The sequence below is a fragment of the Balearica regulorum genome, chromosome 22 (assembly GCF_011004875.1).
Source record: "Balearica regulorum gibbericeps isolate bBalReg1 chromosome 22, bBalReg1.pri, whole genome shotgun sequence".
Lineage (NCBI taxonomy): Eukaryota > Metazoa > Chordata > Aves > Gruiformes > Gruidae > Balearica > Balearica regulorum.
This window is the reverse complement of record NC_046205.1, coordinates 7,640,528-7,664,934: the sequence shown is the minus strand read 5'-3', so window position 1 is coordinate 7,664,934 and position 24,407 is coordinate 7,640,528. Positions and strand designations below refer to the sequence as shown.

General features: G+C 65.8%; 1 protein-coding gene across 3 annotated transcripts; it reads right to left on the bottom strand.

Annotated features, from left to right (window-relative positions):
• Positions 1-803: 803 nt before the first annotated feature.
• On the bottom strand, positions 804-24,407 carry NHSL3 (NHS like 3). 3 transcript variants are annotated; one of them, XM_075773726.1, is made up of 7 exons: positions 24,043-24,407; positions 6,365-6,520; positions 6,092-6,147; positions 4,777-4,894; positions 4,267-4,383; positions 1,245-4,151; positions 804-1,007 (listed from the first exon to the last, which is right to left on the bottom strand). In XM_075773726.1, exons 1-7 carry the CDS (start codon positions 24,236-24,238, stop codon positions 985-987), a joined length of 3,573 nt encoding a protein of 1,190 aa, XP_075629841.1. In that variant the 5' UTR covers positions 24,239-24,407; the 3' UTR covers positions 804-984. The 3 variants fall into 3 exon arrangements, with proteins under 3 accessions (XP_075629841.1, XP_075629839.1, XP_075629840.1); XM_075773724.1 differs by lacking the exon at positions 24,043-24,407 and adding an exon at positions 16,633-16,875; XM_075773725.1 differs by lacking the exon at positions 24,043-24,407 and adding an exon at positions 8,029-8,402.

The following is a 24,407-nucleotide window of genomic DNA, read 5'->3' as shown; positions in this document are numbered from 1 at the left end:
GCCTCTCTGTCAGGGGGACGGTGGCTGAGCTGGCAGCCAGCCCTGCTCCCGTGTTTAGTGCTGCCCCAGCCCTCTGCCCAGCCTGCAGCGGTGCCAGGAGCTAGCCCTCGCGGGGTCTCTGCTTGCCCAAGAGCTTGACGCCACTGGGAAGGGCCGCTGCCACCTGTGGCAAGGCCATGGCTGTAAGCCAGGAAGCACAGGAGGCAGCAAGCTTCGGTCATCATTTTTACCAGCCAGGTACAGAGCTCTGAGCAGCTACTCGGCAGCAGAGGGTCGGTTGCGTTTGGTTTGGTTTGTTGTTTGGTTTGGTTTTTTTTTTTTTTACAATCAAAGAAATCAAAATGTGACCCGAGTTTACAGAAATAGAAATCGAGGCTGTACCCCAGAGCCCAGGACCTGAAGACCAGCTTGCGGAACAGCTGGGCTCTCCCCCAGCCTGTGGCCAGCGGGCAGAGATCGGTGCTGGCCAACAGCCCCCGCTTGCCTTTCCGTCAAAGGCTGAGGCCCCGATCCCCCCCAGTGCCTCTGCCCGGTCCTGGTGCTGCTGCCCGCGTTCCCCTGGATGCTGCCATGGCTGAAGCCTTCCCCTTCCCACGTCCAAAGTGCTTCGATTCCTCACGGGCCCAGCTGGCCGGGAGTGGAGCGGCTCCAGCTCCAGCGTCTTCGGCCCCCACACTCCTCTCTGCGTGGCTGCTCTCTTCCGCACACGCAAACTAAGCGGCAGCCCGGCAGGGAGGAGGTGCTGGCTCTGGGCATGGGCCTCGAGTCCAGTACAAAAAAAAAAAGGCAAAATAAAGCTGTAGTACTTAGGAAAGTGAAACCAACACCATTTTTGCATAAATATCATCGAGGCCGTGGAGGCTAAGGCTGTTTGCTTCCTGTATTAAGTTAGTCACCAGTTCCACACTCGTCCGTTGACCTGCCCAGGTCCCTGAGAGATTTGGATTCCTGTCCGCGGGGGCACCAGTCCTGCAGCTTCGTCCTTCAGGCCGTCTCTCCCCGTCCATCTGCAAGGCAGGAGGGAAGAGCCTGTCAGCCACCCTGCGCCCCAGCTTCCCACAGCCCTGCCCCAAGCCCTGCCCCACGGCTGGGCTCTCCCGGCCATCCCGGTGCCACCCTAGCCCTGCCACAGCCTGCGTGCTGTGCTGGGAGCCTATAGCTCAGGAGCCTATAGCTCAGGAGAACGAGCACCTACAGTGGCATCATCCCACAGCGGGGCTGAACCGGGCCCCTGTCCCACGTACCTTGTGCGGGGAGGCTCTGAGCCGTCGGCTCCACGGCGCTCCTGCCCTCCATCCCCGAGGCCGCCATCCCTGCCGGCTCGCTCTTAGTCCTGCTCTCGTCCGCTGGCACTGCCTTGGCCTTCCCTTCCGGCACGGGGGAGCCCAGTGCCTCTGTCCCTGGTGCCTTTGGGCTCAGGGGGGAAGGAGCCGGCCCTGGGCCAAGCGAAGGCTTCTTGGCTACCGGAGGGGGCATCTTGCTGGGTTTTCGGTGGGCTTGCACCTTGCCGGGGCCCTGCTGGGTGGCAGCCGGGGCTGTCGAGCGCTGCCCCGAGAAATTCATCAGCTCGGCCACCAAGTTCCTCTTCAGGTCGGCCTGCACCTCGGGGGACGAGGCCGTCTCGATCACCAGCTTCTTGGAGCTCTTGGCGAAGATGAAGCTGGCGGTGGAGGCTGGAGACTTGTGCCTGGGGGAGAGCTGGCCATCCCCGGGGGGGGCCTCAGGGCCGGGCAGAGCCGCTCTGCTGCCCGGCGGCTTCTCCGCAGCCTCGCCGGAGGACAAGGCGGCTGCCTTGAGATGCACGGCGTGGTGGAGCTGGTTCGAAGGCAACACATCTTTGGCAGGAGGGGGCTGCCGCATGGACAGGGACCGGCGGATGGGCTTCTGGGGTGCCGGTCGCTCCTCAGCACTGGCACCAGCTCCTGCAGGCGGCTCCACGTTCACAGAGCGCAGCCGCACCATCTGCAGCAGCGAGGGCGTGACGATGGGCAGGCTGGCGTCCTCCTTGGGCACTGGGCCGCTCTTGCTCCGCGATGCCGGCTCCTTCTTGGCATCCACCCGGGGGCCGTTGGCTGCCTTCTTAAGGCTGGTTTGGGGAGGTGGAGCCAGAGCCGAGGGTGGTGGGAGAGGTGGCGGCGGGGGCACAGCAGCCTCGGGAGGAGGCTCGGCATGGGATGGCGGCTGCGGTGACCCGGCCAGTGGGCCTTGCTGCTGGCTGCGTGAGGAGACGGTGGCCAAGAATGAGGAAGACGCAGCCCCTGGGCTCAGTGCCGCTTTCTGCCCGGCCACTGGAGCTGGTGTGGCATCGGGCAGGCTGGAGAGATAGGCTTCATCCGGAGGGGGGAAGTCCGCCATGGACAGATCATGCTCCTCAGGAGCCGGCGGAGGTGGCGGGGGCCAGGCGGCATCGGCCGGGGCCTCGCTAGCAGCCTGGGGGCTCCCCTCCACCTTCTTCACCGGCGGGGGAGGCGGGTGGTAGGCAGGCGGCGGCGATGGAGGTGGAGACTTGCCACTGGGCTTGGCCGAGGGCTCCTGGCTGGCAGTGCTGGGCACCGGTGGGCTCGGCGAGGGGAGGAGGGGGCCGGCGGGGGCTGTGGGCTGCTGGGGCTTGGTGGGTGGTGGGGAGAAGGGAGCGGGCACCTTGGGGTGCGGCGGGATGATGAACCGGTCTGAGCGGCAGGGAAGCGTCTCGTGGGGAGCTGGGTCTGAGGCCGAGGAGGAGATGGAGGTGAGGGAGGAGGACACAGAGAGCACAGGCGACTGCAGGGAGCAGACCCGGTCCGGCTTCTGGGGCTGAGCCCTGCCCAGGGACACGGATGGGGGTCCCAGCCCCTTGGCGGGCAGCGTGGGCGTCCCGCTCTGGCTGGAGTAGCCGCTGGAGGGGGACATGGTGCGGTCAGACCCGTCCGGGCAGCTCCACTTGGACGGAGCCTGGGGCTCCATCAGCACCACCGTCACCCCAGGGCTGTCCCGCGAGGCCTCGGGGGAGCTGGTGCCGGCCAGGCTCTCGGAGCGGAGGCTGCTGGTCTCACTCAGCGACGATGGGGAGAAGACCTCATCCTCGGCCGTGGGGCTGAAGGGCTCGTGGCGTGAGGCCCAGGGCACACTGCTCTCTCGCTGGGACCGCCGGTCGGGCTTGGGGGGCAGCCCCAGCACCTTGGGCTCTCCCTCGGCTTTCTGGTACAGCGAGTAGGTCCTGCGAGGGGGGGCCGGGGGCTTCTTCATCTTCCTGAGGGAGACGCTGCGGGTGGAGGAGCGCTCGCTGGCCATGCTGCCTGTGTCCGAGCCCTCCGCCTGGCTGCTCGTGCTGTAGGCGGGGGACGCCCGGCCGCTGCTGCCCCCCACGGCCAGAAGCCCGGGAGCCACAGGCGTGTGGCCGGCCACAGGCTTGGAGCAGGAGCTGGCAAAGCTGTTGGAGCTGTAGATGCTGACTTTGTCGGTGTTGGAGCAAGTAACGGCATCCGCCTCACTGTACGGCCCTGCCTCGGGCTGCCGGCGGTCAGAGCCACCCTGGGAGGAGATGGTGGAGCTGTTGGAGACGATGGTCTCTGTGGACTGCGAGTGGCTCCAGTTGTCACTGGAGGAGGAAGGCTCGCGGCTGCGGGCGCTGTGCTCTGAGAAGCGAGCGAGGGAGCGCACTGAGGCCGGGCTGGAGGACACCAGGCTGCAGCGGCTCAGCGTCCGCACGCTGCTCCGGGTCAGGGCCACCACGTCCACCATGGGCGGCAGGATGGCGTTGGGGATGATCTTGGACATGTAGGTGCCCTGGGGTGAGATGGACATGACGGGGCTCAGCAGCTCCGGGGGGCTGGCGTTGGTGGTCATGCCCGGCACGGCTAGTGACTTCGGCCTCACCATGGGCGACAGCTTGGCCGCCGTCTTCCTCCCCAGCAACGTGTCGTCGTAGTAAACCCGGTTGATGTGCTTCTGCAGGGCCGCGTCCGCCTCCTCCAAGGCTCCCAGGCAGACACGGGCGCCCCCAGGGACAGCCAGCGTCTGCAGTTTCCCGTCGATGGTGGGGATGCGGATGGCGTCGCCGGAGACCTGCCCGCCATTCAGCAACACCTGTGGCGCAGGGCTGCCACTGCGCCCTGCCTGCCCTCGGCCACCACCATCGGGGCATCCTTTGGCTTCCCGGCTGTTCCTGAGACCTGGGAGCAGGAAGAGACAAACCCCGCGTGATCCCAAGGCAGACACACCGAGCCAAGGCAGAGCCTGGGGAACAGGACCGGACCCTAAAACCCCTCCCTTGCCCCTGACACTTACCCAGCTCCTTCTGGACATGCTGGGGGATGCCCAGCACCGTTGTCCTCCTCTCTTTCCTCTTCTTGCCAGTCCTATCCGAGGATTTGGGAAAGGAGTCGTGCGGTCGGAAGGTGGAACCTGCGAGAGGCATGAGCGGGTCCAGCCGGTGTGAGGGGGACCCTGGCCAGGGCGTCCCCAGCATCCCCCGCCCCAGCACCCCCCCAGCTGCCGGAGATACCCCAGGACGAGCCGGCCTCAGGCAGAGCCCGGAGAGGAATCAGCAGTTGCCAAACAGCCGCACAGTCTGAGCAGGGAGGAGACGGTGTCTGTCCAACCGTCTGTCCCCCTCGCCCAGCCCAGCCCAACCCTCTGACTCAGAGTTACTCTCTTCTCTCCAAGGGCCCCCAAATCCCCACACTGGCTCGGGGCCACGCCAGCTCTGAGCCCAGAAGCCCCCCAGGTTTCCTGCCAGGCCCCTCAGCCCCCCTTGGCTTGCATCCCCCAGCCCTTCAGCCCCTGCCAGCTGAGTACCTTTCCGCTGGATCATCTCGGAGCGGATGGAGAGGGCGTCCTCGGAGGTGCTGTTCGTGGCACAGGAGGCCGTCCGGCTCCGGAAGGACACGCTGTCATCCTCCAAGGATGTGCAGGACTGCGTGGGCAGAGAGCGGGCTCAGGCGGACCCCAGGCTGCGGGAAAGGAGCTGCCCTGGTCCCCACCAGGCCCCTTCGCCGCCGCAAACTGACTCTGCAGCCCAGCGCTGCCGAGACAAAAGCTTCTCCGAGGGCCAAAGGCTGAGTCAGCCACGCCGGCATCCAGAGTCCTCCCACCAGGAGCAGGGCTGGGAGCAGCCCCAGGGACCCCGCGTGGCCTCGCAGCCCCCCGGAAAGCAGGCAAGCTGGGGTCCAGCCCACCGGAGGAGCACCTGAGGGAATCTCTGGCCTCGCCGCCGTGCCAAGCCAAAAATGGCGCCAAAGCTGCGCCCAGCCCTGCTGCACCCTGGAGCCCGGGGCTGGAGGGCTGCCATGGCTGGGAGAGGGGCGTGGGGCTGGGGCGGGGGGGCACGGGGACAGGCAGGCAGCAACGCAGCCGCACCGGGGACCCACCACACGTGCACGCCCCCCTGGGCACGGCCCCATGACGGGCACGGCTTTTGGTGTCCCTCCATCCTGCTAAAGCATCTCTTGGCGCAGGCGGAGGTCGGGATGAGATACATCAGCGCGAACCACCCCTCAACCCCTCCTCCACACTGCCCTGAGCCGGCCCTGCTCCCCCGCGGCTCTGCCTGCCCGGGGGCTCCGGGCCCCCCGCTTCCAAGGGGTCAAGGGGGCCGAGAGCCAGCGGGAGGCAGCGGCTTGAGCAAACACGGGCGGGTGAGGCGCTGGCAGCGGGGTCAGGGCCCGGGGAAGCAGCAAACCCCAGCTCAGCCAAGAGTGGGAGTTTCTCCTCGTCAGCGGCCAGGGAGGGGCCCGGCCATGGGGCTGGCTGTGGCCAACGGCTGCACCGCCCCGTCACCCCACCTTGCCAGGGGACACCAGGGGGGGTGGGAGCGGGGGGACAGAGGCACAGTGGGGGTCCCCGGGCAGAGCCCCACAAGGCAGGGCAGGACGTGCCGAGGCTGCGGAGAGGGACGGGGACAGCTGCCCGTCATGGGGCAAAAGGGATGACACCGAGGGATGCATGGCCCCTTCCCGCCCAACAAACCCCCCCAGCCACGGCTGGTTCCCCGTCTGCCCCCAGCCCCCAAACACCACGGGGAGGGGGGACAGAGAGGCCGCCCTGTGTCCCCTCACCCCCAGGGCACCCCGAGAGCGCTGCGGGGCAGAGCCGGCTCCTCGGTAGGGCTCACCTGGAGGCTGCTGGTGTCCCCGTGGTCCCAGGCACTTTTGGTCTGCTTCTGCTTCTCTGCAGAGGGAAGACGGGGTAAATCCCTCTGGGGGAGCCACCAGCCAGCGAAACGGCTGCCGAGTCCGGCAGTGCCACCCGCACACCCCCCAGCCACTGCTGCCAGCCCCGGTGCTGGACTCTGGTCAGCCCCATCGCGCCGCCCCCGCAGTCGGGCCAGCCAGGAGCTGCGTCCTCTGCTGTGTCCCTGGGCCACCCCGGGGCTGGGGACACCTACCCTGGTGCTGCAGGGACTTCAGTCCCTGCTGAGCCTGGTTGTGCAGCTCCTCCAGGTGCGGGGGCCGTGTGCTGGGGAAGAAGACGTTGTCGGGGCATTCCTCGCCCGCCGTGTACTGCACGCTCAGCCGCTTCTCGGCATCGCCCTTGGCAGCGCCTGCGGAGACAGAGGTGTCAGCTTGGCTCCGGGGGCACACAGCCATGCTCCCATCGATGTCCCCACCCTGCAGGATGCAGCCCCAGCGGGATGGGCGAAGGGCCGGGCGATGACAGCCAGCCCAGGATGACGTTATCCTGCTCATCTCCGAACCGGACACTGGTAACGCCGTGCGAGACATCGCATCCCGCAGTTCTGCCCGGCCAGTCGGTACGCCAGGGCTGGGCCGTCTCCACCACGAAGCCGCAGGGTTTTCTCCCCACCAGCCAGAGCGGAGCCGGGGCACAGCACCCCCTTCTCCCCAGTGCCTTCATTAGGAGCAAACGAGGCAGCGAGCAGTGCGGGGCTGCGGGCAGCTCAGCACAGAAGGGGCAGCAAGGGGGGGAATAAACGAGGATAGGAAGATGATGATTTTCTCTTTGGAGGGTTGCATCATCCCCAGGCTTTGCAAAGCACCCTGAGAGCAGGGACCCACCCCATGCCCAGGCTGGCTGAGAACTGCACAGGTGAGGGAAACTGAGGCACAGTCTGGCACAGAGGCCCCAGAGGCTGCCGAATCCCCACTCTCAGCCCCCCGGGTGCTGGAGACCCCCCGTGCCATACCACGGCCAGCATGGGGCCCTCCACACCCCGTATTGCAGCCCTCTCCCTGCAAACCACCGCCAGCACCCTGGGACGCCCAGGACCAGCTCCGGGCCCTTGCTGGGTGCTGCGCCTGGCATTGCCCAGCCAGGGGACCGCAGGCACAGCCCTGCCTGCTCCTGCCTGCCTGCTCCTGCCTGCCGCGAAGCCTCAAACTCTTCCTGCCTGGAAAAAAACAACTTCAGGCTGAGGAAGGGAAGGGCGAGCACAGGAAACCGGCGGGGCTGGCGGCAGCACCCCTGGGACACAGGTACCAGGACTCAGCATCACCGGTGCCATGCACCCATCCCCTGTCCCCCGTCCCCCATCCCTTCCCAGCCAGCCCGGCCAGGCAGCCAGGCGGCCGCGCTCCGGTGCACAAAGGAGCAGGCCCTGAACAATGGAGCTGGCCCGCCCTGCCGCGCCATGCCGCCACGCCGGCCTCTGCCTCCGCCGGCACCCATGGCACGGCAAGCAGGCACTGGGGGCACAGCCAGGCCAGGAGAGCGGGTGGCATTGCAGGAGACTCCTGTGCTGGCACAGGGTCCCCACAGGGGACACGAGACACCCATAGCCCCCCCAACATCACGTCGCCCTTCCCCTAAGCCCTTTTCTCCCACAATTTTGGCAGCCCCTTGCCCAACATCCCCCCCCCACCCCCAGCACACTCAGAGCCGCCTTCCGGCGAGAGGAGCGCAGTGATTTATTCTGTTAACTTCCCAGCGGACGAGGCCAGGGCTGGGGTCACCTTCCCTTCCCTCCCCCTGGGGTGGCAGCCCCCCTGCCCGCTGCGGGTGGGCGAGCGCCCAGTGCCGGGCAGGCGGGGGTCCTGGTGGGCAGGGGTTGTGTAAGGACAAGGTGCTGCTCCCTCCCTCCCGCTCACTCACCCTTCTTCTTGAAGAAAGCCAGAAGCGAGGAGAGGTTCCTGCCCATGAAAACCACCATGGTGGCCAGGGAGAGAGCCTGGTCCCCGCAGGAGCGGGGGCTCCGATGCCCCCCACGGAGGCTGTGCCTATTGTGCTGGCGCGGCTCTCGCCCAGCCGTGTGCCGGCGAGGCAGATGCCTGTGGCCCCAAGCTCCGTCGCTCCGTCCTCATCCGCGCAGCAGGAGGATGCTCGACCGGGCAAAGAGGCTCCGGCGCAGCTGCCTGCGCGCGGGGAGAAGCCTGACCCCGGGGACGGCTGTGCGGTGGCAGGAGGGGACAGCCCTGGCTGCGCCCACCGTGCTACTTGGTCACGGGAGGAGGAGAGCGGGGGGCCCCTCCTCTGGCCTCCCTGCTTGTCCCCAGCCCTCCCGCCTCCTCCCACGCACAGCACAGCCGGCACGAATCCTTCCTGCTGGGCTCAGGGCCAGGATTTCCCCAACTCCCCCTTCTTGCACCCCTGGGAACCCCCAGGACCCTCCTCGCCTGCTCCCTGCTGAGCACAGCATCCCTGCAAACCAGTTGCTTGTTTCCACAACAGTGCGGCCAACTGGGAGGAGCTGAGGGGCTTCTCCTCCGGCAAGCACCAGCCCTTGGGATATGGCACAGCACAGCCAACGGTCCCGGCATTCCCCCTCCTCATCCACCCGCGGTGCCCCCCAGGACCCGGCGCCCACCGCAGCCCCACCAGCCCCGCCAGGGAGATCCCTGCTCCGGGCACGGCTCAGCCTGCCGCGGGGGGACACGAGCCATCACGGGGCAAAGGCAGCTTGTCCTTAGGGACAGGGCGGCCAGCACGGCTACGTCACGGTCACAAGAGCTGGCGGCGCTGGGGGACAACGAGATCTCGGACCAGTCTAACCAGTAGTTCCAGCTGCTGGCACGGGGCACGTGAAGGCAGGGACAGACTTGTGGGTGGTCAGGTACTGGCACAGACCATGGCACTGACGGCCACCCGTCCCCACAGCACAAGGTGCCGCGTGCTCCCGGGGCGGTGGGTGCCGGGGAGCCCCGTGCCGTCTGGCAGGCAGCAGGCAGGCTGCCTGCAGCAGCGGTGCCCCACGCAGAAGGGGAATTTGCCCTGTCCTTCAGCCCTGGTGCCCAACGCCTCAGGGAACTCCATCCCTCCCATCTCCAGGCGTTTTGCCCCAAGAGGTGAAGAGCTCCCAGTATTTACCCAGCGGGCAGGGCCGTCCTTGTGCCAGCCAGAAGCCGACGTGTCAAACCCTCCTTCCCCTGCCCTGCCATCTCCCCGCGGGCTGTGCCCGGGGTTTATTGTGGCAGGACAGAGGTTGGGCTGCAGACGGAGCAGCGTTACCCAAAGCAGAGAGCGAGGGTCCCACCAGACCCCAGGCGTTCAACGTGCAGCCCAAGGGACACTTTGACCTTGCAAAGGGCACCTCTGTGTCCCCGGCCAGGGAGCTCCGGGCTTAGCGAGGATTTCTTCCCCGGCGTCTCCTACGTGCCCATAACAGCAAATACAAGCAGCACCCTGCAGCCCTGCTATGCATAACCCAGCACCCTGCCTCCAGCACGGGCAGGACTGGCCCCGCTGCCCACATGCTCACCCAGAAGGTGCCGGCGGCTGCAGGCAGACGCTCCCCAGCTCTTTTCACAGCACAAGTGGAAAAGGGACATAATTAAAGGGCTGAGGATGCACAAAGTGGGCAGCCACGTGCTGTGCTGAACGCTGCCCTCTCCTCCCTGGGCAGCCCATCACGAGCCCCAGCGAGGGCCACGGCTGCCAGCAGGCAAACGCAGCCGAGAGTGACGCCGGGTCCGGCCCTCGGGGATGGCACGTCCAGCTCTACCCACACGGATGGGGCTGCACCCGAGACCCCCCCTGCACAGCACCGGCAGCTCCACGAGGTCCCATGGGTAAAGGGGGACAGTCCCCCCTGTGCTGCCGGGCCAGGGCCCAGGAACAGCTGAGCTGCAGCCCCGCGGGTCTGCTGATGGCAGCACACGGGGAAGCTGCTGCTCGGGGCTGTGAGGACGTTCCCAGGTGCCAGCAGACCGCCCGTCCCTGCTCCTTCTCCCCATATGTGGTCCCTGTGAGGACCCAAAGACCGTCCCTTGCTGATGGAGGCACGTCTCACTCTCCTGAGCAGGACACCCCTGCGGCTCGGGGCAGGAGGAGCTCAGCATCACTGGCTGCAATCACCCAAAGGATAATCCGGGCAGGACGCCGCGGCCACCGCCCAGCCGGGGCAGGAGCGCTGCCTGGCCATGGAGGAGCTTCGTGCCGAGGGCTGACGCTGGGGAGCGTGGCAGTGTGTGAAGAGCAGCCTCCGCTTCTCCTCCCACTGCCTGTGACCTTCGCTACCGCGTCCTCCTCGCCCAGCCAGCCTCGCCCCGGCTCTGTCAATACATGGCGAAACCTGCTGCAAAAGGGACTGGAAAAGGGGGCAAAGCTGGGGGAGAGAGAGGCCTGATCCTGCGGCAGAGGCTGCAGATCTTGGTGGGCCAAGGAAGCCGACGCAGCTGCAGCTGGTGCCGGTAGCAACATGCCCGGTCGGAGCTGGCGTCCTGTCCTTCGTGCATTCCTTGCGATGCGCCCTGGATCACCCCGTCCCCTCCAGGCTCAGCGGTGCTGATCTGACACACGTGCCTCGACCGCACGTGGCAGTGGGATCCTCCCAGAGAAGGAGCCGGAGGCTTCCCAGGGCCGGGTACTCTCTCAAGGACGGTCTCCCTGGCTCAGAGCTGATATCAGCCGCTACCAGTGGCAGGGATGGTCTGGAGGGAGCAAAGCATGCCCACAGCAAGGCAAGGCGATATGAACGGGCAGAGAACCCTGGGCACCCTGCCTTCAGCTCTGCCTGCTCCACTCTGTGCCGGCAGAGAGGGGCTGGAGGGCCCCGGGGTGGGAATGGGAACAGCCGCACAAGGCAGAGACCGGAGCTGAGACCCCGAGGTCCTGAGGCCGTATGGCCCTGGACCAGTGATGCTGCAAGTGCGATACGGTGCCGGCTCAGCTCCCTCCGGGAGCTGGTTTAGCCACGACGCTGCTCTTCACGCAGGGAGAGCCGGAGGAGGAAAATCTGGCTCCTGTCCCCCTCCTCGCCAGGCCCGTGCCTCCTGCAAGCAGCAGGTTTGGCCGCACTCAGCTGCAAACATCCATCTCTGCCTGCACAGCACTGCCCCGACTTGCCTTCTCCGTGTGCCGCGGCGGGTCCTGCGGCAGGAGGCAGGGAACAGGCAGCGCAGCTCCCTGCCCGCCCCTTCCACCACCACTGACTCACCGGAGAAAAATGGGGAGGAGGGGGGAGCTGGCAGGCGGGAGGGAAGGGGCTGCGAGGTCCCCAGGGGAGGAAGGGCAGGAGAACCTGTCTGCGTGTGTCCCCCAGCTCACGGGATGGAGACTTCGCCTCCCTTCTCCCGGCAGCCAGGGCGGCACAGACCCCACGGGCACGATGCTCTCTCACCACTTTGGGGTCCCTTCCCACCGGGCGCTGCTCCCCGGCATTGGCCAGCACCACCCAGGCGTGCGCCCAGGCTTGGGGACCGCTCTGCCCCTCCTTGCTGGAGAGAGGCAAAGTGGCACTTGCCTGCAGATGCTGTTAAGCGCGGACAATGCCAAGGGGGTGCACTGTGAGCCCCAGCCCCGAGAGCCCCAGGGCAGCATATGGACCCTGCCACAGCTGCGAGAGCCCCCACGCTCTGCTCCAGCATCCAGCCCCTCTGCAGCAGCATCCAGCCCCTCCGTCCGGCTCCCTGACACCCACCTGTGCCCCCCTGCCCTGCCTCTGCTCCCTTATCCTCGGCTGGCGAGGAAGGCTGGGGGCCCGGGGGCTGCATCCCTGCTGGAGGCAACCAGCCCGGCCGCCCTCGCTCCCCGAGCCCTTGCTGTCTCTGCACAGGATCCGTGCCCTGGGACACGCCGCGGGACCGTGCTCTCTCCAGGCAGGATAAGAGCACAATAATATTTACCGTGGCTCTGGCCACGCAGCCCCCCGCCGCCAGCCCAGGGGCTGCAGCCTGCCCTCAGCATCGCTCGGGGGCTGCTGCTTCAGCCAGGAAAACATCTCCGCAAAGCAAATAAACACAACCCGATCTGTGCCGCTGGCTCGACTCTCAAACACGATCCCACGCTGAGGCAGAAATAAAATTAATTTCGAATGGGAAAACAAACTTGGGTCGTTTCTCTTCCCTCTAAATCACAGCACAGAAAACTGCGCTGCACCGCCCCGGTGAGCCAACAGGCCACGGCAAAGGAGCCCTCGCGGGGTGAAACCCGCTCAGAGGAGAGCCGTCCCGCGGCCAGTCTGGCAGCTGCCTCCAGCCGCGGCTGCTGTCATGGCAGGAGTGCACCTGGTCATGCAACGGGGCTGCACCGCAGCCGACGCGGCCCTGACCTCGCTGCTGCCCCACACGTGCCCCACGGGCAGCCCGTGCGGTGACACGCAACGTCTCCTGTTCCGTGTGTAATCACGGACCCGGGGCGAGGGTCTGGCAGCAGCCCACGGCGGGGGTCCCAGCACCGCAGAGGGAGGCAGGATCACCCCAATGTGCCCCACTCCCATCCCCAGCCCCTGTTGCAGCCCAGCGAGCCTCCGTCCCCACCCCACGCTCGTCCCCTCCCCAGAGAAGCCACCAAACAGGTTTGAAGGTAAATAACAGCCTTCGCCGGCCAGGAGCCGGATCCAGGCAGGAATGGCCCAGATGGGGAGACGCGGGGCGGGAGAGGGCGGCGGGTAGAGCCTCGGGAGCGACGCGGGGCCGGGGAGGCAATGCCGGCGGCATGCACGGCCGGGGACAGGCCACCAGCACCTCCTCCCTCCCCGGAGCTATGCCAAAGTCCACAGCTTTATTACAGCCCTGCTTCACCTTCCCTCCGTGTCCTCTCCTCCACCTCCCATGCACGCCACCGCCACGGCGCCTGCGCGGTTCCCCGCCACGGTGCTCGGAGCTGGCTGCGTCCCCACGGCGCGTGCCGTCATGCCCGGCGTGTTTGCAGGGTACCGAGGGTGCTCTGTAAATGGCAAGGTGTGCCTGTCGCAGCAGGTACTTGGCTCCACATAGGAGCAAATCCAGGAGATGGATTAGGGACAAGACCTTGCAGGTTTTTCCATGCACGGATCACCATCCTGTAGGCAGCACCCAACCCCGCTCCTGCCTGCGGATCTCTCGCTCGGCAGCACTGGTGGGAGCCGGCGAGGAAGTGCCAAGGAGGTGCCGATCCTCCACCGGGGATGGAGACGGACATGACGATGTGGGATCAGGGGAGGAGATGGGAGAGGAGCTGTCAGACGGGGCTGGGGCTGCCTCCGAAATGCGCGGGGAGGGGGAAGGGATAAGCAGCAGCAGAACAGCAGGTCCCATCCCTGCCTCTCGGTGACTGGGTGCCTGCCAAGTGGGCACGGCACGGCATGTCGGAGCCGAGCGCTGGAGGCGGCTGCCTGCCCGGGACACCCGCAGATCACCTCCTCCCTGCTCCGGCTCTGCTCCAGAAGCAGGAGGGGGCACGGGAAGGGCTCAGCCCTCCCAGCCGGCAGCAGGATGCCAGCAGGCGAGTCCGGCAGGCCGGCGTGCCGGTGCCTGGAGAAAGCGCCTGTGTAAATCTCTGCGCGTCCCCCACCGGGGCGGGCCCCTGCCCTTATCTGCTCCCCCGGCTGTTTGCGGAGCCGGCCCAGCGTGGGTCTGGCACGAAGAGCGGCTGCGAAGGAGAAAAGACGCCCAGAGCTGCTCAGCCCACCCCGGAGCTGCACGGCAAGAGCTGGGGCTACCGAGAGCCTCCACCACCGGCCCCCCTGGCCAGGGCAGGCGCCGGCACCTGCTGCCGGGGAGCCTCGTGGCCACGGGTCACGCCTCCCCCCAAACCTGCCTCCCCCCAGGGCATCTGCCCCTGCAACCTGCCCCAGCGCCCACCGACGGGTATGCGGGTGCTGGGGACCCCACACCTAGGGAGCCCCGCGCCAGATGCAGCCGCATCCCCGCTGAGTCCGTGGGGCGCAGCCTGGCCAGCCGCCACGTTCCTCCACCCTGACTCAGCAGGGCCCGGCGGGGCCGTCCCGATAAGGAGGAGATAAGAGGCTTCGGTCTCCCTGGTGCTCAAGGACCTTCCCCAGCAGCTCCGGCTGCAGACCAGCCCGGGGAGGAGAGGCAGGGGATGCACCCCACAGCACGGGACAGGGATGGGGATGGGGACGTGCGGGTTTGGCACTGGGGAAGCAGCGAGGCCCAGGCAGAGAGCAAAGCGGCAGGGAGCGGGTTGCAGGCAGCTGCCTGCAGCGGGTAGAACGATCCTGGCAGCCCTCGGCCACGCTCTCGAGGCTCCCACCTGGCCAACGCCAGCCCTGGGGACCACCGCCCTGGCCCGTCAGGATCAACAGGCAGCGGGTGCCCACGCCGCCCCGCGCATGGCAGAAGCACAAAGGCAGCTGCCGATGCCTGCCCGGGCCTGACCTGCCGGCCGTGGGCACGGCGGGGCCAAACTGGTGCTCCCGAGCAGCTGGGGATGGAGAGATGGGAACTGGGGGTCCAGTTGCCTGCAATATGCAATCAGCCGGTGACCCAAAATCCAGATGCTCCCAGGGTCTCAGTGAGGGGCAGGGGCGAGTTGAGAGCGACTGCGGGGCCCGTCCAGCGAGTGCCGGCACACCCTGCCCCCAGCCGGTGATCCCGACTGCGCCCTCCGAAATGCTGAAGCGACACAATGCAAATTCTTTTGCTTTGTGGCCGCCGCACCGTTGCCATGGAGCCGCCGCAGAGAACAAACACAACTCGCCCCATGTTTTCTCATCACTTTCCACCCCACGGCTTTCGGCCCCAGCGCCGGCTCTCGCCTTGCAGGATCTGCCCCGGCTGTAGTGCACGGTCCCACATCACGCCCATTTCAGAGCATCCGAAACGGAGCAGGGCTTCTCCCGGCCAGCCCTGGGGAAGGGCACCAGTGGTGGCACACACCCCCGGCAGCGCCGCGGTCCTGGTCCAGGGACTAGCAAGGGGCACCCAAGCCTGGTGGGGGGATGGAGGGGAGATGGAGCTCTGGATGGGGATGGCACAAGGAAAGGGTGAGGACTGCGCCAGGGATGCTCCCACGAGCCCCCAAACCATCTCTCTCAGAGACGTGGCTCACCCCATCGTCTGCACCGCTGCGGTTGAGGGTGGAGGCAAAGGGACGGCATCCGGCGGAGCCAGAGAAGAGCGGGAGCCCGGCTACAACACAGCCTGGCCAGTGGCAGCCAGCCCTTCCTGCATGCAGACCATGACAAGAGGATGACTTCGGTGGAGAGGAGAGCGCAGTCAGCCAGCGAGGAGAGGCTGACAGCAGAGAATCTGCGGCAAAGGAGATGCCGGCCCTGTGCAGCCATGGGCGATTGGTGACACAGCTCCTGCCTCAGTTTCCCCAGGTGCCAAGCGGATACTGCCGGACGGGGCATTTCAGCACCCTCTCCGTGCGCCTGCAGGGTCTCCCCATCCCGGCCCTCGCCTCTCCGGGGCAGTTTCGCTCGGCATGGCTGCTCCCCAAGCCTGCGAGAGGTTGACTCCAGACCCTGCTCACCCTGCGGCCAGCTCGGCTCACCGCCCCTGGGCAGCTGCTGACTGTAAAGACCGAGGGAAAAGGGACAGCGGGGCTGGGGATCCCCTGGGGCTGGCAGGAGAAAACCGCCTGGTTCCCACCCCCCAGACCCACTAATCCCACTCCGACCGACCCCGGGCCCCTGCCCACGTGCCCGTCAAGTCCCCTCCCCAATTCAGGCCGGTCTGGGGACATGGGGACGGTTTAACAACATCAGCGGGCAAATTGGCAGCCCCGGCATGGGGACAACGTTACTGTGAGAGACCTCCGCTGCTCTCACTGCCCCGCTCCGACAGAGAAACCGTGGAAGGAGCTTCCTGGGACCAGGCACCCCGTGGGGCTGACAGTTCAATACGTGGGTCCAGGCTGGCATGGGACCCTTTCCCCCGCTCCTCTTCCCCGCAGAAAAGAGCTCCCACTGCCCCTGCCTCCTCCTGGGCTTATCAGTTGCATCCGCGGAGCCGGAGCAGAAAGCAGCAGAGCGATCGGTGCGCGGACGGACAGACAGACACACGCAGAGCAAGGTGGGCAAGCTGCGCAGGACGGATGCAGCTGGGAGCAGCCTGGTGCTCTCTGCAAACACTCCCAGGTCCCTGGGGCACAGCGAGGGAAACTGAGGCACGAGATGGGAGCAGGGGCCGGGAGGAAGGCGATGCCGGTAGCCCCGGGTCCCTGCTCCAACCGCTGGGATGCCGCTTAGAAAAACAAATCGGTAACTGATTCAGCAGATGATCCCCGTCCCGATAGCGCAGGCGAGCCCACAGCTGGTCCCCGGCATGTGGGCACAGCCCCCGCGCGCAGCCGGAGGTTCTTCCCCAGCTCCAGCACCTGGGGTCAGAGGGCCTGATCCTGCCCCCCCCCCCGCCCCAAGATGAGGAGGACAGGGGAGAGCGAAGGCTCCAGCCGCAGCAGCTCAGCTCCTGCCCAGCCCCACGCCGGGGTGGGGGAGAGCAGAGGCACCAAACTTTCCTTGTGCGACCCCCCCAAAAGGCACCGAGCCGGGACCCCCCACCATCCCTCCCCGAGCAGCCCCGTGGCTCCTACCTGCCCCCAGCTTCCAAGCACAGCCAAAGGGCCAGGAGGAGCCGGCCTTGATCCCCGCCGGGCTCCTCTTGCGGTGCGCGTTGCCCATGAGGCCGCTCTCGCCCTCCACCGCGGCCGGGTGGAGGAGGCCGGGGCGCTACATGGCGGAGCCGAGCGGGCTCCGGCGTGGCCCGGGTGGCCGCGGGAGACGACGGCTCTCAGCCACCGGCTCCCATCCCTCCGGCTCCGGCGGAGCTCAGCTCTCGCAGGCGGCTGTGCCGGAGCCAATGGTACAGGCAGAGAGGAGGGGCCTGCCGGGATCGCCCGTCGGATCCCACGGCACCCTCCCAGCCCCATCCCTCCGGCGGGGACGCGTGGGTGCCACAGCCAGGCCGAGCGGGCACAGGGAGACCCCCGGTCCCCAAACGTCCCCAAACATCGGGACAGCCGGGCACAGCGTTGGCCTCCGGCCCCGCTCCCGCCTCCCCTGGAGTTCGCCACGCTCTGCCGAGCTGCTGCCGTTTCTGCCTGTCCCTGAGCACGGCTCCGACAACCGAGGCAACGGCCCCCCGGGTCTTAGGGGGTCCCAGCCCCACGGGAACACCCCGGCCACGCCTGGCACGGACTGGCCAAGGCTAGAGCAGGACTTCCAAGGCTGGAGCAGATCGCCCGAGGATGCGGGCTGGGTCCGGCTGTTGCCCAACCTCAGGGCGAGCACCCACACGCCCGTGGGTGGATGTTAACCCCCTGCCACCCTCTCCACGGTCACTCCTGTCTCTGGGGCAAGTCACAGCCGGGCGAGCCATGAGGACACCTGCATTCACATCAGCTCACACCGCCGGCATCTCCTTCCCATGCCCTCCCCGGGTACACCCCGGCTTCCCCCTGCTCCGGACCCCGCTCCAGCTGCACGGGGTTTTGGGAGCATCGAGCCGGCTGGGGCTGGCAGGGGAAAAGCAGCTCGGTGCACGGGGAGCTGGCGGCTGCGCTGCTGCAACTGCTGCCCACGCTGCACGGCCAAGCCTCGCCACTGCCCGTTCTGAAACGCGTGAGCCGGGCAAGCAGCCTGCCCCCTCCCAAGCCTAGCTTTCCCTCCTGATTTTTAATTAGAACATTAAATGCTGTGAGGGCAGGGAGGGGTCAGCCAGCCAGGCGGTGGGCAATTCCTGCTGGCAATGTTTATGTTCCTTAGGTGATTCATCAAAGACTGGGATAAATAGGAAGGAGGGGTTTGTGGGAAAGGCACAAAACTCGGGAGATGATGAGGAAACAAAAAAAAAGAAAAAAAAATTAAAATTGAAATCAACCGGCAGCTCTGTCCTGACCTCCCAAGGTGATCAGTAATAAATTAATCCTTGGACTTCAGTCTCCTCCTCTGCAAAGGAAACAGCGACGGTTCAGTTTCCCACCAGCTTGGTTTGCTGCCCAAAAGGCACGCTCAGCAGGGCAGGGACCGCCAGCGCCACAGACGGTGCCTGGCACCAGGGTGGCTGTGCCCGTGTCCCCACGCGTTTGCTCCCCTGTCTGCTGTGGGAGGGATCCAGTCGGAAACTATTCCCTGTCTCCCTTTGCTGGCTGTACCCGGCTCAAGGCACAGCCTTTCCATCTGGGGCAGGTGGGATTAAACATGGACACGGTCACAAGTGCAACAGAGTCAAAGGTCTCTGCCCGGCGATGTGGGGAGATGAATTTTCCCCTGGGCTGCAGGAGTCAGGTGGGTCAGGGGGACAGGGCTTCCTCCCGCTGCCCAGCACCTCCTGGGCCTCCCTGGGGTGTACGTCCCCTCGCAGCAGCTCCAAAACAGGGTGCATGGACCCCCCGGGCCGCTCAGTCCCCTTCCCCGGTGACGCAGGGGGCTCTTCTGCAGTCACACACAACCGCTTTCCCAGTGAAGCACTTTTATGTCTCTCCCAGCAAGAAAGGGAGAGGCTGGAGTCTGCGACTGCCCCAGATACGGCAAGACATTTCCCCCTCCGCTCCCAAAACAGATGCCCTCCGTGCCAGCGCCTGCCTAGCGAACGCAGCCACTGCCAGCACCGAAGCTTCACCACCCCCGACCGCAGCAAGCCGCGGCCTCGGAGGTGCCGAGGGGGCTCCGAGAGGGAGCCGAGCCCCAGGAACCCAGCAAAGCCCACGCGTGCCGTAAATACCAAGGGGCTAACGGGGCAACTCGCAGCCACGGGGCAACCCAGCTCCTCCTGGGTCCCAGGTTCAGTCCCTGCTGTAGCTGGGGGGCTGAGAGCAGCACGGGCAGCTCCAGCATCCCCGCAGACCCCACTGGCCTGCATCGCTGCCCCATCGCTGCTTTGGGACACAAACCCCTCTGAAACCCGTGGGCAAGGCTGCACGGCCGGCCGGCTGCTCTCATCCTTCATCCCAGACCTGGGATTAAAGCCTTTGCAGCTTCCCCAGCATGCAATTCCCAGCACAGCGGGCACACTCCAAAACCCAGTTGTGAGAGAGGGGAACTGGGGGCAAGAGATGCTGACTCCAGGCAGAGTCTCTTCTCCGGGCCATAAACCCCCCGGTTTTACTCACTGAGAGGACTCTGATAGTAACAAGGAGCTAGGAGCCGGGGGGCGGAATCTGCTCATGAGATACAGATCTTGTCATCACAGCACGACTGCTTCAAGCACATCTGATCGTCCCAAAGTCACACGTCCCTCGGTCAGACCGGACAGGCCAGGCGTGGGGTGGTGGGAACCCCTCTGTGCTGGCACGGGGGAAGGATCCGTCCCTCCTGGTGTTTTATCTGACCCTCCTGGTGTTTTCTGAACCTGATCCTGTCGCCGAGCGAACGTGGAGCAGGAGCCGAGCTGCCTGAATGAGAAAGGAATTCAGCCCTTGTTCCCTCCACAGGGAAGTAAAGCTCAGCGAGGCAAAGGTAACACAAAAACCCCACTTGAGATCCCCAATCATTAACAGAAATACATAACCAGAAAGGTTTCAGATGATTTCCTGCTCAAGCTGGAGTCCAGGCCGGCTCTGCCGATGACAGCTCCAGCTCCAGCCCGCAGAAGCAGAGGGAGCTCAGGTCCCTGCTCCGGGTAAGGGATTTTTTATCCGTGCATGGCAGGAGCCACAGGGACCAGCCCCGGGCTCCGGCTCCTGCTTGGCAGGGAAATGCTTCTTCACTTCATCGTTGCCCAGCTCTTCACCTTCCGACGGCTTATGTTCCCATCGCTGCCGCAGTGAAAGTCAATGATGATATTGTCTTATGAAATTAGACCTTCCTTCTGAAGAGAAATATGACTCTGGTGAAATAGTTTTATCGGATCTTATGGAACGTTATTTGCAAGAGTAATTCTTCCAGTTGTCTCCAGGTGGAATAGCTGTGGTTGCAGACACACCTCTCTTTGTTCGCAGAGCCGCTCACCATTGCCAGTTCAGGCCAGCCAGGGGATTCCTGCTGCTCACATTTTCAGAAGTGTCACTCTTTGCCTTTTGCAGATTAACAAATTCATTCCCACACACGCACGGGAACAATCCCAGGGAGCGGGAGGTGCGGGGGCAGCGGGCAGCAGTGCCTACACCTCTCCTCCCTCCTTTGGCTTGAAAAGCTCAGGACTAAAACACAAAGCCTGTGTTTACACCAAACCACGTGCCACGCAGCAGCAGAGGACGGAGGAAATGAAGGGTCCGGGCAGATTTCACATCTCGGTTATTATCAGAGCAACACGCAGGGACAGCCCAGCCCCAAATTGCCGCGAGGATTCACGTGCATCTCCAACGCCCCACGGCGTCGAGCCCGGTGCCGCCGGCAGGATCCCCACCGCAGCCCAGCCCCTGCCAGTCGCTGCTCACCGCACCGCTGCCGGCTCACCACGCACACGGCGAAGCCACCCCACAGGGTTTTCAACAAGCGCTTGCTCATGTTATGAAGCAGCTGTGCACATTTAAAGCTTTATTTTTAACATCACAGTGACCCCCCCAGTCAGGAAATCTGTTGCTGCCAGACTAAGCTGGCATCAAAAGGGGGAAAAAAAAAAAGAAAAAAAAAAAGCCAACCCTAATTTAATATTTCTGGAACATCGATTCCTTTACTTCATCGCGGAATTAAGAACAATATTGCGAAACCCAGATAAAGCAGTAGCCAAAAGCTGGACTAAAACCACTCGCAGGCAGCAGGACTCCACCACCGCGCGCTCGGGGAGCGGGCCAGGCTCGCTGCTGCCGCACCGCTGAGGGTTAACAGGCTGCCTTCATCCGGGGGGCTGCAGGCAGCGCTCACAGAGAGGAAGAGAAAGCTTTCAGCTTTCTTGCTCCCAGCTTCCACCAGGAAAAAGCAGCCACACAGAGCAAAGCGGAGCCGGCCGAGCCAATTCCTTGCTCCGCGTTAGACCCTCGGTACAGCCCAGCTGCTCTCCCCACCTCAGTTCCCATCCCAGGGGAAAATCACTCCTCGGCCTCCAGAGGTTATTGTGGAAATAAACGCGTTCGGAATCGCGAGGTGCTCAGACACCGCGGGGCCGGGGCCATGGAGGTGCTCAGAGCAGACGGGCCGTGTGCAGGTAGAGGAGCCCGGGGCTGGCAGCACCCCGGCAGCCACTGCACCCCCCGGGACGGGGCGTTACAGCTTGCAGCAGGAATTATCTCGTGGCAAAGAGTTGCACCAGTGTAAAAAGGGGACGCTGCAGCCAGCGGGGCCCGTTCGCACAGACAGGGCTGAACACCCAGTTGGGAGACGGGAGAGGACTCAGCTTCCAGCTGGGATGGAGCCATCCCCCGCTCGGCATAAAGCCGCTGGTGTTCCCCCCGCCGGAGCGGTGGCCTGAAACTCGCCCATGAGCAGGATTAGTGCGTCTTTCCTCTACACAGCTCAGCTGTTTGAGCGGCCAGAGATGGGATCTCTGATTAGATGGACCCACGGGTTTGATCCAAAGTGGAAATGCTTTCATCCTCCTGCTCCCATGATTTCAGTGCTGAGCAATTCCGACCTCGCCGACACCCAGGTTGTGAACGGGCAGATGCCCAGGCTGAGGAACCAGTCCCGACCCGCAGCTCCCTGGGATGGCTTTCCTCCCTCCCTCCCCAGCGAGCCATCCTGAGACCCTGCACGGCCCCTCCCCACTCCCCCACAGCCGGGACGCACCGGGGATGGTCGGACGTGCCCTGTCCCCCCCCAGGACCAAAGCCACCTGTGGGAGCAGTGGGGTGACGGGGAGCTGCCGGGTCCCCCCAGCTCTGCGCAGAGGCAGGGGGAAGTGAGCGCAGCCAGAGCCCACAGGGACCTGCTGAAGATCTCCCCTCTCCCCTTCCCACAGTCCCAGCTGATGTTTGGAAAAATTCCTGGGCTGGGGCAGAGCCCGGCCGGCTCCTGCTCTGCGAGGGCTTGTGGTGTCGGCAGCGAGGCTGATGCAGCCTCCGGGCAGGTCAGAGCTTCACGCCGTGGCGGCCGACGCCGCGCACGCAGCCCTGCGGCCGCATTCAGGAAGCGGCCGACACTCGGCGCCGCCAGAGCAGACAGTCCTTCCAATTCCACGGCTCAGCCCAAGGTGCCGCTCTGAGGCATCCCGACCCCTGTCATACAGGGAAGCGTTATCCCCCATCTCGCGGGGAAGGATGCCGGTAACCCTGGTGTGCGCTGGCGGTGTCCTGAGGACGCTCGCGGCCGCAGCCAGGCCAGAGGCAGTTAAGCAGGGTGGGGCTCCCGGCGCGCTCTGCACGCTGGAAGTGCACGGGGAGGGTGATTCAATCATGCACGCAAGCTGCAACCATTGCACATCCGCGCTGCTTCCCCACTGCACGCCACCGAGCGAGCGGCGGCGCGGTGGAACGTGGCACCTCCCAGCCCCGTGCACACGCCAAGCGGGATGCCGTGGGCTGCCAGCGCAGCCGAAAGCACAGCCTGGAGACGAAGGGTCCTGCAGCCCCTCCAGCACCAGCGCGGACCACGGGCAGGCGGGCGCTCGGGACAGCTCTCCTGGACACGGGGATATCTAATTGAACGGCGTGGCAGCAGCACGGTGACAGAGCCGCGGCTGACACGAGCGGCAGGCTGCTTCGGCGGGGTGCGCTTGGAGAGACGGCACGGTGAGCCGGCTGGAGGTCCCTGAGCTGCGACCCCGACGGGCAGTGACTTCGCATTTTGAAGATTAGCTGGTGAATGTTAAAACTTTTGGGGAAAAAAAAAAAAAGGGACGGCAGAGCTGCTAGGGGCGTTTCTGTGCTGTAGAGAGGAACATCACATGCTCTGGCACATCTCATTTTTTCTGCTCAGGTTTCAGCGTCGGGCTGTGGCAGCAGCGTCCACGCACAGCGGGCCGGGAGGGAGGCGCCGGCAGCATCCGACGGACCGGCTAAGCAGAGAGCTCAGCCTCTTCCCAAGACACTTTTGCCCTTCCATGACCACTCCTCTCCTATCAGAGATCTCCCTGCGCCTCTCCAAGTGGTAAATGTGCCTGCATGCAGTCCTGCATGCCTGGAAATTCACTCCCCAGGGCAAATCGAGGAAGAAAGTCCCAGGCTACGGCATCCATCTGCATTTCGGTCCTGCAGGAGCGGCCTCTCCCTTGGCAAGAGTGCGGTGACGTCCCTGCCGGAGGTGCCCTGCAGGGAGGGCAGTGGCGTGACGCAGACGGTGTCCCCGATAACACGGGGCAGGAGGGGCTGAGCCCTCCTCTGCTGCACGGGATGATACCTCCAGTGACTGCTGCCTCGCCGGGACACCTACTACTGCAAAATAACCGCGCCGAGGAGACGAGCATGACCAGACACGCAACCACCCATCGCTCTGCTGAAGGTCCTGGCCCACGGGGCCCCATAACTTGGCCCCGGGGCAGCGAAGAGAGGGCACCCACAGCGCCTTCCGCTGCAGGATCGTCCTGCTCAAGGAGGCAGGGACGTGGCTGGGCGATGGAGGCAGCACCCGCAAACTGGCCAGGGCGAGGGCCGTATCTAGGACCGGAAGGGCCACACCTGGAGCAAGCAAACACCCTGCCCAGAAGGAGGAGGAGGAGGCAGCGGCTGGCGTCCCTCCAGGTTTCCCTCAGCCCCAGTGACCTTCTGACTCAGCGGAGAGAGAACCTACCCAGCGAACTGGCACCAGCCCTCGGGGCAGGGGTGAGATTGCACCGGGGACTGCCGGATCCGGCCTGCCGCCGTGGCCACCGCAGCGGCGGCCACCAGGGCCACCAGGGCCACCGCAGCCACCACCTCCTCCACCCCGCTTCAGCCACCTCCGCTGCCACCACGGCCAGCGCCTCCGCCCCTCCTTGGCCACCACCATGACCCCTCCTTGGTCACCACCTCGACTCTTTTTCGGCCACCGCTGCGACACCTCTTTGCTATCGATGGCCACCCCCTCGAGCCCTCCTTGGCTACCACCGTGACCCCTCCTTGCCCACCCCCACGGCCACCACCCCGACCGCTCCTCGCCCACCCCCACGGCCACCACCGTGACCCCTCCTCGCCGCCCCCCCCGGCCCTCACCTCGTCCCTCCGCCCCGCCCGGGGGGCTGCCGTCCTTGTGCCGCCGCCGCCGGCCGCGGAGCCAGCTGAAAGCCCGGCGCAGCGAGCCCGCCCGGGCCTTCTTCCGCCGGGGGGGATCCGCCACCGAGCCGCCGCCGCCGCCGCCCCGCTCCGGCTCCCGCTCGCCGCCCGCCGCAGGTGCAGCCTCGGCGGACATGGCCGCGGCGGGCAGCGCCCCGCACCGCCCCGCACCGCCGGCAGCCGCTGCCCATAGGGCCGGGCCCGCCCGGCTCCAGCTGCAGCCCCGGCCCCGGCCCCGGCTCCGGCCCCGACCCCGCTCCGGGCTCCCGCCGAGCGCCCGGCGCCGACGGAAAGTTTCTGCGGGG

What these genes read in the sequence shown, in the direction of transcription:
- NHSL3 (XM_075773726.1), bottom strand. Translation starts at nt 24,238, where the DNA reads ATGTCCGCCGAGGCTGCACCTGCGGCGGGCGGCGAGCGGGAGCCGGAG. An exon ending in GGGCGGGGCGGAGGGACGAG is followed by an intron (nt 6,521 to 24,042) that starts GTGAGGGCCGGG and finishes CTGTCTCCGCAG; the next exon opens with GCGCTGCCAAGGGCGATGCC. An exon ending in GGGACACCAGCAGCCTCCAG is followed by an intron (nt 4,895 to 6,091) that starts GTGAGCCCTACC and finishes CTGCCCACGCAG; the next exon opens with TCCTGCACATCCTTGGAGGA.